Source organism: Protopterus annectens, chromosome 7.part0 (genome assembly GCF_019279795.1).
Source record: "Protopterus annectens isolate FY-2018-M chromosome 7.part0, PAN1.0, whole genome shotgun sequence".
Classification (NCBI taxonomy): Eukaryota; Metazoa; Chordata; order Ceratodontiformes; family Protopteridae; genus Protopterus; species Protopterus annectens.
Genome location: NC_056739.1, coordinates 900230744 through 900247614, shown reverse-complemented (window position 1 = coordinate 900247614; position 16871 = coordinate 900230744). Strand labels below are relative to the sequence as shown.

The following is a 16871-nucleotide window of genomic DNA, read 5'->3' as shown; positions in this document are numbered from 1 at the left end:
TAATGCTTACTACCCTTACTACCTCAGCTTTCACGGTTGCCGTGTGCACCCTTTTGGTTTGGTACAGAGTTTGGGAGCATTTTATCTAAATGATGTTGAGGACCCTGCACTGGGTGATTTAATCACCTTCATTTTGGGTTTATTACTCTGAAAAGGTTCTTCAGCAGTAGTGGTGTCGCCTCACAGTTAGACGTTGCCCGTTCGATTCTCAGTTAGAGCGTCTTCTGTGTGCCGACATGCGTGAATGGGCGTTCCTTCGTTGAAGGTTGTGCGTTAGGCCCGGCAAGCCAGTATGTAAAACTCTACTGCCAATCATTAGTGGACCGGAGTTCCGCTGTGGCGACCCCTAACCGGGAAAAGCCGAAAGACACAAACAAACTCTGAAAAGGTTCTTCATTGCCATTGCACTGTCTGTGTCTTAAAGACCTTTTGCATTCTTGCCTCCCCTACTGTTCTTTGTATTGAAGAGAAGCTGCACTGACAGTTGTCCTGTAGCATTCTGTGTTTTTACTGATGTGGCATTGTTACAATATTAAGTGATTAATTTTCCTCAAAATGTTGTAATGCAGTGTCATTGGATTATTATGTATGTATTTCTTGGAAGTTTAATTTTTTTAATGTCTATTATTGTATTGTCCTAGTAAAGTATACATTGCACTGCCTTTTAAATGTGTTGTACCTTTCAGGCATAGAGAACGCATTGTCTCGCCCAGGACCTGATGTTGTAATCTGTGACGAGGGACATCGCATTAAGAACTGTCATGCAAGTGTTTCTCAAGCATTGAAGGCTATCAGATCAAGACGGCGGGTAGTTTTGACAGGATACCCTTTGCAAAACAACCTGATTGAGTACTGGTGCATGGTGGACTTTGTGCGGCCTGACTTTCTCGGGTCTAGGCAGGAGTTTAGTAATATGTTTGAGCGTCCAATTCTGAATGGGCAATGTGTTGACAGTACACCACAGGACACAAGACTGATGAGGTACCGCAGCCATGTTTTGCATAGTCTCCTGGAGGGATTTGTGCAAAGGTAAGCATTATGATCACAGTGATTGTTTTACTTTAGGATTTCATATAAATGAAATCCAAACTAGGAAACTCTAATTAAAAAAAAAAAAAATCATTGAATATTTTAAACCAATGAATTAAATGTCATCACAATTTCATTAAAGTGAATCATGGTAAATTTCATTTGACAGTATTGGTCACAGGTGATGTCAAGGTAGCATGTTCCAAAATATAGTTTTCCCTGAGAATAACTGTTATGGCATGTCACATTTGGGAGTATCAGAGCCACAAAGTCAAATCCTACTTAAGTTTTTTTTTAACAGTGTACATCATGTATAAGTCATGTATTCTGATGTATGACATATTAAAAAGTGTGTGGTAGTTCCTCACAACCTTTTAATTTTAGTATCTTTTCCAGAGCTCACAAGTATTTTTGGATGTATGCTTGTAACAGAAGAGCAGTGACACATGAAAGTTTTGTTTTCATTGTTCAGGTCTTATCTTTATTTTTAAGAACATGGGATGTAAAGAAAGTCCATCCAAGTCACCCCCATGATTTATGATGACAGTAACTGAGGTTTGATTCGTATGTTACTCTCTAGTGTGTTTTCTGTTGTCATTTTGGTAGAGTGCTTTACAGATTTTTTTTTCAACTCAATATTATCTTTCCAGAGATTTTCATTATTTGTAAGTCTGTGTTTTCCTGTGGAAAGAAACATGCTTGGACAATGCTCTGCCTTACTCCATGTGAGGTTTCCCCTTGATTTTGTCCTTTACTGGCTCATTATGAGACATGCAAAAAATAAAACCACCTTCTCTTCTGATAACGAATTTCCTGTCTTTGAAGGACTATAACCCATTACATGTATTGCTTAGTAAAGAATGCTTGACTTTTCCTTGCATTAAGAAACCTTGTGTCTGATGTAAATTTTCATTTTATCCTCGACATATGGGTTCAGTTCTGAGCTTAGGAACCGACTCTGTCATTAGTACATCTCGTGAAAGCCAGAAACTCTTGAGCTTATTCCTTACCCACAGTACTCCTCTCCCAGCTACCTCAGGTCTCATTTGCCGCTGTTCATGACACGTTTGCCATTGCTCTCGAGCGAAGTGTTGCTTTATTGATATATTTACAACTTTTGTAAGAGTTTTCTACTTTATTGCTTATTAGTTGTTAATCTACCCTCTGCTTTCTAATCCTTTTAAAATTGACCTCTCCTTCTGCTTCCGTACACCTTGGTGTATTCTGAACTATCATTTTTATAGTTTTTCCTTTCTTATGTACACCTCGGTGTGTTCTGATCCATAATTTTTGATAGTTTTCTTCCTGCTGTTGTCTCCTTCTGTTAAAAAAAACAATCCATTTATTTCTATAGTGAGCATTCCTGTTTGTGAGGCTTTTGTACCTGTGTGTGTATGTGGGTTGTATAGCTGGCCTGTTGACGCCATTGTTAAAAACTTTGAAATTCTTCAGTATGGCTGATAAACCTAAAGTCTGTGGATTCAAAAGATTCCAGAAATGCAGGCACAATATTCTGATGTCAGAGACTCATTTGCTGTCTGTCTGTTGCCTGGGCCCTGTTCACTTTCAAGAAGACTGCTCAATATGTCATAGTTTCAGTCATAGGGTGCTAGTGGAAAGATGTAACAAACTTATTTTGAAGGGTATCCTTCCATCAGCCTTCAGTGAGGCCTTATCTGCTGCTGAGAAAGCCAAGAGTAAGACCAATCTCTTCTCCCTCTACCTCATTTTCTTCTTCCACAGCTTTGGAGAAACCAAAAAAGAGAAGCCTATCAGTGCCTTCTACTCCATCGGCACCATTTTAGAAAAGGGCCAACTCTTCAGTTCCTTTGGAAACCTTGGAACTGACCGACTTCCACTACCAATACTTTGGTCCCGAAGGGACCTGTGGAGCTGAGGTTATCGGAGCAGACAAAGGCTTTGGCGCCTAGTATTTCAGTGCAGGAGCATTTGGAATATTTGACACCAAAACTCATGGCACAGACATCTCCTTTGTTGCTGAGTACTTCAGCACAGAGTAAATAGTCTGAGGAGCCATACATTATGGATCTTCTGAGAACCTCATATTCACCCTCTATTGACCCCTTTGCAAGAACACTGCCTTCACCTATTCTGGAAAGACCAAAATCACCCTGCATCCTTTCTATCCATTCCACCAAGAGCTTAACGGAGGATGATGTGGAGAGGCTGGTGAATAAAATACTCTGGTTGAGAGGATTGTGGGATACCTATTTGATTCCAGCCCCCTCATTTATAGGAGCTGAACCTTCCATTACCCCCTGTTGTTTTTCCTTCTCTGACTTCATCGGAAGCATTAAAGTTCTCGGCTTCTAGCCTCTTGGATCTGACTGCATCGGTTCCAGCGATATCCCTATCTTCAGAACTGGTTCTTGCCCGGATGTCTATGGTCCAGTCGGGTGTGGAGACCTCTTGTGCCAAGTCTGTCCTGTCTACTTTTATTTTTTCACAACCTTTTGTGCACCTTGGAGCATGGGCACAGATGAACTCAGCTCTGGCTTCTGTCTCAGACGTTGTCTCTCTGGAGTGGGGAGTGACCACGGTTCCGAGGCAGTCTCTTTGTTCTCGGCTCCCTTCCCTCTTCAGGGGGGTGGCAACTTCCAAGGCGATGGAGAGAGCCCTGACTGCCACAGTCAAACAGTCGGACCTTTCCACTTTGGAGCAAGTGTTTCTTTCCTCCTCACACCCAGATATTCAACCTGCACTCCCACTGTGTCAGTGGATGACGAGACCGCAGTAGTTTCAGATAATTCTCGCCTCTTCTGATATCTCCCTAGATCACCCCACTGAGGAGGTCCCTAAGCAGAGGAAGTGCAAGAGGAAGCATTTGGATTCCCCAGAGGAATCGATCACCGAAGAAACAGACTTCAATGAAGGGGAGGGGATCCCCAAGGTCACCCCTTGATGATGTCTTCTTTGGAGAAATCCTGGAATTATTGAAACAGAGGAGTAACTGGAAGTCCCAAAATGCTTCTACCAAGGAGTCACTGTACCTGCAGGCCCTCGGCACTTGACCCTTTACCCATGGACAAGCTCACTCAGTTGACCACTCTGTGGGTGTGGGAGGCCCCTGGCACTACTGAATCTATACCCAGGAGACCTGACAAAATTCTGTCTGTCCCTGAATACAAACCGATGTTCTTCGTGTTTCACTGTTGGAGTCATCACCTGTGAGTTATCCCTGCTGTGGTAGCTTTTGGCCGGCCCGAATACCAGAGTCAGTGTTTTTTTGCATCGGCTGCAGTTGCTTGTAGTCTTGACGTCAGGTCATCAGTGCTATAAAGCAAGTCAGCCGACATCATTACATCAGTATTTCTTGCCGTGGAGCCCATAGCAGAAGCAGTTCATACGAGTGCCGGTCGGTTGCTACCAGAGTTTGAATTTCAGCTGAAAACATCTAAAGCTAAGTACCCCGTTGGGGACCCTTTTTTCTTGTTCTAACCGATGTCCGAAAAAGTTAACAATTGTCTCGCCTGTGGAAAGCAGATCCCACACCGAGACTTCCATTCTTACTGCATCACTTGTTTAGGCCCAGACCACTACGTCCCCTGTTGCTGGATGATGTCCTTCAAGGATGCATCTGCAGTCCTTACAAATGGGTTGTCCTGTCGTCAGGCAGCCCTTCGGTCGGCCGGATTCCAAAGTCTGGGTCTGGCCTCGGCTGGTGTCGCACTTCACCCGACGTCACAGCTGCAGTTCTTCGGGTATAAAGGCATCAGCCGACGCCATTTTCCTCAGTCTTTCTTGCCGCATGGCGACCGAAGCAGAAGCTGTTCGCAAGTGCCGGTCGGTCAGAACCAGAGATTACTACTACCGAATACTACTTCGAAGACTTCTAAAAAGCTAAGTACCCCGTTGGGGACTCTTTCTTGCCTCAGCCGATGTCAGAAAAAGTGAATAACTGTTTAACTTGTGGGAAACAAATACCTCATAAAGATTTCCACTCTTACTGCTTACCTTGTTTAGGCCCAGACCACGACGTAGCAGCTTGTCTAGCCTGTGCTTCTTTTAACCGACGGACGCTTAGACGTCGGTCGGAATTTGCAGAACAGTTTTTCGGCTCTGATTTTGCTTATATTATGCCGTCGGATCCTCCGACTACACAATTAACCAAAAAACGTAGGGAAAAGGACCGACACTCGCGGTCCGCGGTTTCGGCCAAAACCACGGTTAAGCCAACCGCGAGTGTCTCGGTTTCGGCTGAAACCGAGCAAGCGGTTCTTCCTTCAGCCGAAAACATGCCTTCTACCGAGGCCTCTTCTAACCTGGTGGAATCGGCTTCTGAAATCCAACCTGCAGTTGTGGTTTCTCAGGAATTAGCTGACACTATTCCCTTGGATATTTCAACCCCTGCACGTGGAGCTGCTAGGCCTCCTGCAGCCATGTCCATTAAGGCCTTTGCCAGGGCTAAAGCAGCTAAAGCTTCAAAAACTGTGCCTGTTAAGCCCCCCTCTCACAGGCCCAGCACCAGTTCCCATATGCTTTCTCTGGCAGAGGATCTCATTTCTTTAATCCGGGGATCCCAACCTCATCCTGACAGGGCCTCTCATCCACCTCCAGAGAAGAGGCCTAGAGCAGAGCCCCCTGAGCCAGTATCCTCAGATGATTCCTCTGATGACTCAGAACATACAGACCCTCCAGAGGCTCCTTACTCCCCTTACGAAGACTCTGATGCTGAAGAGTCCATCCCTTCTGCCTCTCCACCTGAGGAATTTTCTTTTGGGGAAACCTTGCATGCTATGAGGGAACAATTTCAGTGGCAGGGCCAAGATTTCTCAGACTCCAGGAAAAGGCTTAGAACCTTTTTGCATTTACCACAACATAGGCCTTTAGCTATACCTCCAGTTCTTTCTGTTGTAGATGATGCATTTAATGATGCTTGTACTGCCCCTGATTCATTACCTCCGGCCCCTGCTAAGCCCGATAGGTTCTACAGGGTCCCGGACACACATCACCATTTATACAAGGCTCCTTTTGCAGATCCTGAGACTGGTCCCGGACACACATCACCATTTATACAAGGCTCCTTTTGCAGATCCTGAGACTATCTCCCAGGGGCCTAAGGCTGTAGCAACTACCTCTGCTAAAAACCCCCTCCCCTCTGAAAGGGAATCCAGGTCCTTAGAGAGATGGGGTAAAAAAGTTTACACTTCTGCTACTCTGTCAGCTAGGGCCTTGAATTGTCAATTTCATATGATTCAATATCAAGAATTTATGCTAGACCAGTTAACTAAAAAACTGTCCTCTGATGAATCTGTAGATAAGAAATATGTTCAGGAAATGGTACATAACATTCAGCAAGTTAGTAACCATTCTTTAAAGTGCGGCTATGATGCACTGGAGGCTTCCTTTAGATCAGCCATGACTGGCACAGTTATCAGAAGGCATGCATGGTTGAAAGAGCAGGCCTTACCGGACCATGTCAAATCAAAACTTTTTAGATGCACCCATGGACAAGGTCAATTTATTTGGTTCTCCTGCACAGCAGGTGCTGAAGAAGATGGAAGAGAAGGCAAAATCTGTACAAACAGTGAAAGATTTCTTACAGGTACAGCCGCCAAGGTTTAGCAGGAATTGGCCCTCCAAGAATTGGTCCTTTCCAGACTCCTCCAGAGCTCAGAGAGGCAGGAATAGGCGTTCAAGAGGCAGAAACCAATCCAGGGGTGCCTACAGGGGACGCCAGTGGCAGGGTAACAACCAGCGAGGCACAGACGCAGCCACCACCACTACAACAGCACAATCACAGTGACTTGGCTCTAGCACCGCCTACCAGGGAACAACTAGAAGCACCCTTAGGTGGAAAGCTAGCTTTACTGGCATTGCATCACAAGGGAAAAGTGGATTTTGCAAACTATAGACCAAGGTTACAGGTTTCATTTCCATACTCTACCAGGAAAAAGAGGAATGCCAAACCTACCACCAACTCAAAGGGCAGAAGCTCTAAAACAAATATCTCAATTATTAAGGATGAGAGCTGTGGAAAAGGTACCAGCTATGGAACAAGGAAAGGGATTTTACTCCAGACTCTTCCTGGTACCAAGAAAAGAGAGCAAATGGAGGCCTATTCTCGACCTGTCCGCTTTAAACACATTCCTCATTGTCCCAAAATTCAAAATGCTGACTCTACAGCAGCTTCTTCCCATGCTGGGCAAGGAGTCTTGGCTGGTAACTCTAGATCTCAAGGAGGCATACCTGCACGTCCCCATACGACCAAATTGCAGAAGATACCTCAGATTTCTTGCAGGATCAGAGCATTATCAATTCTCAGCATTGCCCTTTGGCTTATCTACTGCGCCCAGAGTGTTCACGAAATGCCTGGCATCAGTAATTGCTCATTGCAGGCTTCAGGGAATCCAAATTTACCCCTACCTGGACGACTGCCTGATACAAGCGGACAACAAAAACAAACTAACAGAAGACTTACAAAGAGTCATTTACCTGCTACAAGCCCTGGGATACACAGTCAGTATAAAAAAGTCAAGGCTGATTCCATCCCAAAGAATAACCTTTCTGGGTGCAGAGCTGGACACATCAAAACAAATGGCATTCCTAACTGTAGAAAAGCAAGAGCAACTACCTCTCTACTTTTTGGCATTAACAAAGCAGAACCATCTAACAGCAAGAAAAGTACTGCAAGCCCTGGGCTTCATGGCTTCCTGCATAATTCTGGTCCTTCATGCCAGACTGCATATGAGAAAGCTACAGTGGTACCTAAAGAATTTGTGGTCTCAACACAAGCACAGCCTAGAAACCAAAATTCCAATAATCCCATGCCTGAAGCAAGAGTTCCTATGGTGGGCTCAGGCCTGTCAATCAAACACAGGATTGCCCTTCTGCAACATTCAACCAAGCCAAACCATCACGACGGACGCCTCAGACCTCGGTTGGGGGGGCCCACATGCTGGACAAGTGCATGCAAGGCTTATGGACTCAAGACCAGCTGCACCTACACATAAATCTAAAAGAAATGCTGGCAGTAAAATTGGCAATCCAGTCATTCAGACCATTTCTTCGAGAAGGTCAGTTGATGATAAGGACAGACAACACCACAGTTATGTGGTACATAAACAAACAGGGAGGCACACATTCATACCCTCTATGCCGGCTGGCACTGGACCTATGGAATGTGGCTCTGAGCTACAACATTCAGTTACAAGCAATTTTTGTACCGGGAAAAGAAAACATTCTAGCAGACATATTAAGCAGGACTACCACGGATGCCCACGAATGGATGCTGCATCCGGACATCTTCAAAGCCATTACAAGAAAATGGGGACTACCACAAATAGACTTATTTGCATCCCCACGCAATCACCAGCTAAAGAAATTCTGCACAAGGTCGTACCACCCACTTGCTTGGAAGGTGGACTCCCTATCTTTCAGTTGGAAACACCTGACAGCATATGCATTCCCACCACTTCCTTTGATGCACAAGGTGCTATTGAAGATCAAAGAGGAACGTCCGAGGATCATTCTGATAGCTCCAGACTGGCCAAGGCAACATTGGTACCCATTACTAAGGAGCATGTCTCGGGAACAAATATGGACACTACCCCTGGTTCCATTGCTGTTAACACAGAACAACTACAACATCCTGCATCCAAACCTGAAAACTCTGCAGCTGACTGCCTGGAACATTGCATAAGATCAATTAACCCAAATTTATCACAAAGGGTTAAATACGTTATCCTTGAGGCTCGCAGACCCTCAACAAGAAGAAATTATGCAGCAAAATGGAAAAGATATCTCATTTGGAGTACTGTAAAGGGAGAAGATGTGTCACTGGTAAACATAGCCAACATCCTGGAGTACTTGGCAGAGCTCTACCATACAGGCCTGTCCTATTCTTCCATCAAGATACATGCATCAGCTATTTCAGCAGAATACAGCTTGGATCCCCCTGTCTTCTCACATCCTCTGCTCAGGCAGTTTCTGAGAGGAATTAAGAATGTAAAACCTCCTAGGAAACCACCATTGCCAGCATGGGACTTGAACTTTGTGCTAGAAAAATTGACACTTCCTCCTTTCGAACCAGCAGCAACAGCAGAATTGCAATACTTATCATGGAAGACTGCTTTCCTGCTGGCGATCACCTCAGCAAGAAGGGTATCTGAACTACAGGCATTAATGGCAGTGCAATCCTTCCTGATCTTCCATCAAGATAGAGTGTCCATGAGAACAAATCCTACATTTATGCCTAAGGTGGTATCCAGAGTGTCTTTAAACCAGGCTATCCACCTACCTACATTCTTCCCCAACCCACAGAACAGGGGAGAAAGACTGTTACATACCTTGGATGTGCATAGACAGTTACGCTACTACCTGGACAGGACCAAGTGCAATAGAAAGACTGACCAGCTACTGGTAGCATATGCAACAGGAAGGGAAGGAAAAGCAATTTCAAAACAGACAATCTCCAAGTGGATAGGAAATTGCATTAGATTTTGTTACTCCTACCATGGAAAGAAAACTCCAGAGAACATCAGGCCTCACTCCACAAGGGCTACAGCCACTACCACAGCTTTCTTACGAGGAGTGGCTACCAAGGACATTATAGAGGCTGCTACTTGGACCTCCGTGCATACATTTGCCAAGCACTATAATTTACCTTTATACTCTAGATCCCGAGCAGGTTTTGCCACTGCTGTTTTGCAAGGGATCCTAACTACACCATAATCTCTCTTTTTTCCTCCTCCCTAGTTTGGCTATGGTATTCTACCCATTTGTAAGGACTGCAGATGCATCCTTGAAGGACATAGTACAGTTTTGTACCTACCATAAATGTAGATGTCCGATAGGAATGCATCTGCAGTCAGGATTACCCACCCGCCTTCCCCTCTGTGGTACTCCTAGGGTACTTGCCATCTTTTAGCTAGCTGGGGGGGGGATCTATTATGGTGTATTTGTTTGTATATATGTACATACATGCTTATTTTTTGTGTTTGCTCTCTGCTATTTGGAAACATTGGCATTTATCCAAATTTAGCCATCCAAGAGGGCACCTGGCATCTGGGGCAAGAAACACTGAGGAAAATGGCGTCGGCTGATGCCTTTATACCCGAAGAACTGCAGCTGTGACGTCGGGTGAAGTGCGACACCAGCCGAGGCCAGACCCAGACTTTGGAATCCGGCCGACCGAAGGGCTGCCTGACGACAGGACAACCCTTTTGTAAGGACTGCAGATGCATTCCTATCGGACATCTACATTTATGGTAGGTACAAAACTGTACTTTCTTCGTGTTTCACTGTTGCAGTCATTACATTTGGGTTGTCTGCCTGCAGGTAGCCCTCAGCCAGCTTGAGTATCAAAGTCTTGGATCCCTGTGTCGGATGCTGTCTCTTCTTCCATGATGTCAGGTCGTTAGGGGTATAAAACATGCAGCTGACACCATTACATCAGTCTTTCTTGCCACGCGGTGCCCAAAGCAGAAGTTGTTTGCAAGTGCCAGTCGGCCGACTCCTGAAATTTTTGTTTTCGAGTTTCAGAACCGAAGTCTTCAAAAAAGCTAAGTACCCCGTTGGGGATCCTTTTTCTTGCTCCAAGCCGATCTCGGTAAAAGTTAACAATTGTATTACCTGTGGAAAGCAAATACCTCAAAGATTTTCATTCGTACTGCATTCCTTGCTTAGGCCCAGACCACGACATCCCTCGCTGTACGTTTTGTGCCTTATTCAACCCCCGTACTATTCGTCGTTGGTTTATTTTTGCAGCAGATTATTTTGATACTCTGTTTAACTATCCAGAAATGGCTTCGGTAAGCCATCTGACTACCGGCATTCCTAAAAAACGTAAAGATAAAGACAGAGACAGACTGCATAGTTCCAAAGCTGCAGATGACCCCTCCGTTAAGCTAGTCTTCAGTTCGCCATTACTCAGTGAGGCGCTTTCGCAGCCCCTGATACTCGCTACTTCCTATTCGCAGGCCTCTACTGAGACCCATTCAGAGTCCGATATGCCGCAAGATCCTTCTTCGACTATGGAACCTGCTGATGTCTCTACCTTGGATGGGTCCGGAGCCGCTGTGCAGGCACCGCCTTCTGAGGGTGTATTCAGGCTTACAGACTTGCATTTCAAACAGACGCCATCTTCTTCAAGGCCTAAAACTCGACCCACGCCTAGAAAACCGATGTCCAAACTGCATGGTCTTGCCCATATGCCTAAAAAACAAATGATAAGAATGGCTGAAGACCTTATTACTTTAATCAGGGGAAGCCAGCCTTCTCCCTCTAAGAGACCTAGAACTGATTTTCCTTCTGATTCTTCTGATCAGGATTCTGATATTTCTGTTTCTTCTGATTACCAGGATTTGTCCTTATCTACCTATGAGGATTCTGATGCAAAGGATTCCATTCCCCTCTGCTTTCCCTCCAGAAAATTTTTCCTTTGGTGAAACCTTGCACACTCTTAGGGAGCATTTCCACTGGGAAAGCCAGGTTTACTCTGACTTCAAAAAGAGTCTTAGGAAATTCTTACTCCTCCCTCAACAAAGGCCTTTAGAATGTATTTAGAAGGCATGCTTAGCTTAAGGAGCAAAATTTTCCGGATCATGCTAAAGCTAAATTACTGGATGCTCCCTTAAACCAAGACCACCTGTTTGGCAACAAAGCTAAAGACGTCTTTAAAAAGATGGACTGAAAAATCTATGCATACTGTTAAAGGTTTCCTACAAGTACAGCCTCCCAGATTTTGTAGGCATTGGCCTTCTAAGAATTGGTTTTTGCCTGTCTCTTCCAGGCCTTCTTAGCCCAAACCCAGAAACAGCAGACCACCTAGGCTACACTCTCCAGGTACTCACAGGCCTAAGCAGTGGGGGGCTCCCACTTCCAAAGCTGGAAGTAATAAGACACCTCCCTATGGAAAAATGTCACAATGACTTAACCTTAAACCTTCCAAGCCCTGATCAACTGCTTGCTCTCTTAGGGGGAAAGATTGCCCTGCATGCAAAAAACTTGCAACACATTACCCAGGGCAAATGGGTTTTAAATGTAGTTGGCCAAGGATACAGGTTCCATTTTCACACCTTACCAACCCTAAACGGTTGGCCAGGCCTACCCTCAAATCAGTGGGCATAGGCTCAACAGCAGGTTCTCTCTCTTCTAAGTATCAGGGCTATTCAACCTGTCCCAGCAGAAGAAAGGGGACAAGGTTTTACTCAAAACTTTTCCTGGTAACCAGAAAAGACAGCTCCTGGAATCCTATCCTGGACCTTTCTATTCTAAACACCTTTTTGGTAATCCCAAAATTCAAAATGCTAACACTTCAACAGCTGCTTCCTATGCTAGGCAAAGATGCCTGTCTGGCAACCTTAGACTTAAAGGAAGCTTACCTGCACATTCCAATAAGGGAATCTTGCAGGAAATACCCACGCTTCAGGGCAGGCTCCATGCACTATCAGTTCTCTGCACTTCCCTTTGGCTTATCTACTGCGCCTTGGGTATTCACAAAGTGCCTAGCTCCAGTCATTGCATTTTGCAGGCAAAAAAATATTCAGATATACCCATACCTGAACGATTGTCTAATTCAGGCAGAAAGCCAGGACATGCTACTAAAACATCTGGCATTTGTAAAGACGCTTCTAACCTCACTGAGGTACACATTAACAAAAAGAAATCTCATCTAGTACTCTGCCAACAAATTGTATTCCTGGGAGCAAGCTTGAACACAACTTCCCAGATGGCTTACCTCATGCCAGCGAAACAAAGTATCTGAAGTAGGCAGACTTCATTCGTCTGCAACCTGTGGGTATCGGATCCGATCTCGGATCCAAGCCGGCAATTCAAAAGCTTAGGCTCCGAGCTCCTAGCTCCTCCCTCTTACCCATAACCCCTTGCCAAGCCCTGACTGACCTCAGATTTCGTTTGCCGCTTTTCAAGAAGCAACGGAATTCTAGAGCTCCTGGCGTTGGTTGAGATAAGTTTAGATTTTTTGACAGAAAAAGTTTTCAAATTCTCTTTTTTGGTTATTAATCTAGTTAGTGTTGTGTGTGGTTAAGGCTTTCCTCCCTCTTTAGTTAATTTTTCTCGGGTTTTCGTAGTTTGTTTGTGTGTGTGTGTATTTAGGCCTTAGGTTGTAATGTCTGAAGCCCCTAAGGCTGTTTTCTCCAAATGTACCGAGTGTGGCCATAAGCTGTCCCCAGCAGATGGCCACACTCGCGTCATCTTGGGGTTGAACACCTGTCTTCTGGTTGTACCATTTGTGCAGGGTTCAACCCGGGCTAAGAGGAGGTCGAAGTTGGTGCTGGCGGGTCTTTTACCCCAGATACTGCTTGACCTCTGCCTTCCAGTCAGCAACCTGTTGCTGTGAGTTCTCCCCTCGGCTGGGTCTCAACCTCCCTTAAAGTTGCGGAGGAAGGATTCTTCTAGGGAGAGACAGAAGGAGAGGCACAGGGAGAAGCACCACAAGAGGAGAGCCGGCTTCTAGTTCGGCTCCTCCATCTAAGCGGGCCTCCCTGTGCCTTCTAGCTTTCCTCCTCCTCGGCTCCACTCCCTCTGTTCTCTCCTGGACCCGAGGAGGAGGAGGCTAGCCTTCCAGGAGGTCACCGAGGCGGCTCTCTAGGTCGCTTGGTGGCCTCCTCTAGATCGACCTTTTCAATGGCGAAGCTGATATGGACGGATGATGAGGAAATTCATCCAGGCCCAAATGCAAATGGGAGTGCTCCTAGCCCCCATCCGGGAGGCTTGACCCTTTTCGCCCCTTAGCTCCTTCTCCGACCCATACCACGGGTTGGAGCTATCGCGCCGTGCAGATTTGGATCCGGAGGTGGGTCGGATCCGATAGGTCGGCACACCTCGGATCCGTCCCATCCCTTGAGTGCTTGGTGCCGGACCCGACCTCGAGCGAGGCGAGCCTCGGATCGAGGGAGCTGGTGTGTCTTGGCTCCGTCCAGGTCGGAGCACACTGGTCTCTCGGATCCACGGTTTGCTCCGACTCCGATCCGTCGTCGGATCCGAGTGGGGTCGGCTCTCGGGGCTTAGAAGCTGGCTCCCCTCGGCTTTCAACGTTATGGAAAGGGCACTGTCGAGGACATCCGGACCCCGGTCCTGCCAGCTCCATCCGCACTCCATTGCAGTTGGGCCAGGCCCCACCAGCCGGTCCCAGGGACAGCCGCCTCGATGTCCCAAGTGGTTCCCTTGGAACATCCATCTGCTGAAGAGTACTCCTCGGACAGCCCCGATGAAGTACCTCGGGCGTAAGTGCAAGAGGAGGCACATGGACTCCCTGAGTCCGTCACTGAAGACACGGACTTGGATGAAGGGAAGGCTCCCTAGGTCACCCCTGAGGGCGTCTCATTTGGTGACATCATGGAGATGTTAAGGATCAGGGGGTGGTCTGCCCCAAGGCTTCTTGGACGAGTCTGTGTTCTTGGAGGCATTCAGCGGGCCCTTCTACCTCTTGGGTGTCCTCCTGCTGACCCCTGGTGGATCTTATATCCATCAGGCGTGGAAGGATCCGGACACCATTGAGCCTATCCTAAGCGCCTGGACCGCATTCTTTCTCCTCCATCAGACCGCACCCACTGGAGTAAGGGTCCCCAGTAGATGCCATGATGATGGCTGCAGCCATGAAGAGGAATTGGCCCAGGAGAGTCCCTCCGTCCATCCTCCGGGCAAGGAGTCCCGTTCGATGGATCGCATTGGGAAGCGAGTTTTAGTTCAGCGACCTTCTCCTTGAGGCGCTGAACTACATGGCACATGTCATTAGGATGCAGCGGGATCTGATTAAAGAATCGCTGCATCTCCCCGAGTCCATCTCGGTGAGGATAAACAGGTTTACTCCACCGAATGGCCACTCTCAGATCAGTATCCAATACATCTATGCGGCTGCTGTCTCATGCTACTGAGGGGCCGCTAGAGCCAGCGGAGCAGGCCTTGTCATGAGGCGACAGGCCTGGCTCCGCCATTCTGTTGCAGAGCCCTTCAAGGCGACCTTCGCGAATGCCCTTCGATGGTTCTGCCTTGTTTGGCAAGACTGTTCGCGAGACATTAGTCCAGAGCGAAAAGGACGGAAGACGCTGTCTGCCGTCGAGTCCGCTTCTCAGCTCCCCAGAGGTCCTTCTCTAAGAACCAAAGGGACAGAAGAAGATGTGGTTCCGGAAGTCAGCAGTCCCAACCTGCTCCGGATAACCAGTCCTTCCGTGGCAGAGGAGGCGGGAGGTCGTGCCAGAGGCAGGGGGCTCCTGGCAATTTTGGGTCCAGAGAACCCTTCTCTGAGAGACCCACGCAGCAGCCCTGAAGGGTTGCCCGGCTGTCCGTCTCTGGAGGCAGTCGGGCGGTTCGATGCACCTGACTTCTTGGGAGTCCATAACAACAGACAGTTGGGTGCTTGACTTATATCCAGAGGATATTCAATACCCTATTCAAGATTCCCAAATCTGCAGCCTCCCAGATGTTCCACCTGACCAAGGGAGGCAGCTATCAATCGAGCAGCTGCTAGGAAAAGAGCCATCCAGCGTCCCCAGATCAAGCGGATTAGGGTTTTACTCCAGGTTCTTTTGGTGCCAAAGAAGGCGGGGACTTAAGACCAATCTTAGACCTTTCCCAGTTGAACCTGTCAGTAACCAAGCAAAAGTTCGGATGGTCACCCTGCAATCTATACTCCCCTCTTGAGGAGAACGACTGGATGTGTTCCATAGACCTCAAGGATGCGTACTACCACATTCGGATGGACAGGCGATCCAGGAGGTTTCTTCGCTTCGGCTGGGAGCCAGTCATTATCAGTTCAGGGTCCTCCTTTGGTCTCACCTCAGCCCCAGGGTGTTTACCAAGGTGCTAGCGGTGGTAGCGGCCCACCTGAGGCTCCAGGGATTACAGGTCTTTCCGTACCTGGACGACTGGCTCCTGGCGGCATCATCAAGGCATCTTCTGTGCTCAGCCAGGGATTATTTTCTTCAACTAGCACCAAGGCTGGGCATCACGATCAACTGGGAGAAATCTTTTCTGAATCCAACTCAAATTATAGATTTCATAGGAGGAAGACTAGACACCAGATCAATGCGAGCCTTCCTCACCCCAGACCGTATCGCCAGCCTGAGGTGTCATGTGACAGCAATCCTGCAACCATCTCCAACTGCAGCTTCGGTCCTGAGGGCCCTAGGTTCTATGGCGGCAGCTATCCGCTTCTAATTCATGCCCGTTTGCATACGGGTTCTTCAATGGACCCTTCAAGTTCAGTGGTCTCCTCTTTGTTCGTCTCTAACGCTCCGATTGCGGTCAGCAGGCGTGCAGGGACTCCCTTCTGTGGTGGCTTCTTTCTCCGGAGCCCTGGCAGGAGACCTTTTGCTGCATTTCCCGAGCCACAGTGACCACGGACGCTTCTTGCCTCGGGTGGGGGCATTCTGCGGGAAAGATTGTCCAAGGCACGTGGAATCCCACAGAGACGTCATTGCATATAAATGTCCTGGAAATGAGGGCGGTGCTCCTAGCGTTGCAAGCACTTCACCACGTTCTTCCTTCAGGGACTATTGCGATTCAGACAGACAACATGTCCGTAGTCTGGTATATCAACAAGCAGGGAGGAACCAGGTCTTACCCCTTTGTCGAGAGGCCATGAGAGTCTGGGAATGGGCAATTTCCACCAACGCTTTCTGGTAGCAGCACATTCCGAAAGTCCGACATCCATGAGGACAAGCTCAGTCGCACCATCCTTTCTCCACAGTGGTCCCTCAATCGTCAAGTAGCGAAGAAGATTTTTGCCGTTTGGGGCAACCCTGTTGCGATCTTTTGCTTCTCCCTCAAGCCAAATGCGACAATTTCTTGCTCTGCTTCCCCACCAGGGAGTTCGAGGATGCTCTGGTGCATGCTTGGCCTCCCGGTCTCCTTTATGC

The 16871-nt window shown here is 47.3% G+C and overlaps 1 protein-coding gene across 1 annotated transcript in view; it reads left to right on the top strand.

Annotated features, from left to right (window-relative positions):
- The window catches only part of RAD54L2 (RAD54 like 2), a 2252401-nt gene that overhangs the window by 825301 nt on the left and 1410229 nt on the right, over positions 1 to 16871 (top strand). The window contains exon 11 of the mRNA XM_044077481.1: positions 687 to 1029. Within this exon, the coding sequence (XP_043933416.1) occupies positions 687 to 1029 (343 nt within the window). The remainder of the gene's footprint in view (positions 1 to 686; positions 1030 to 16871) is intronic.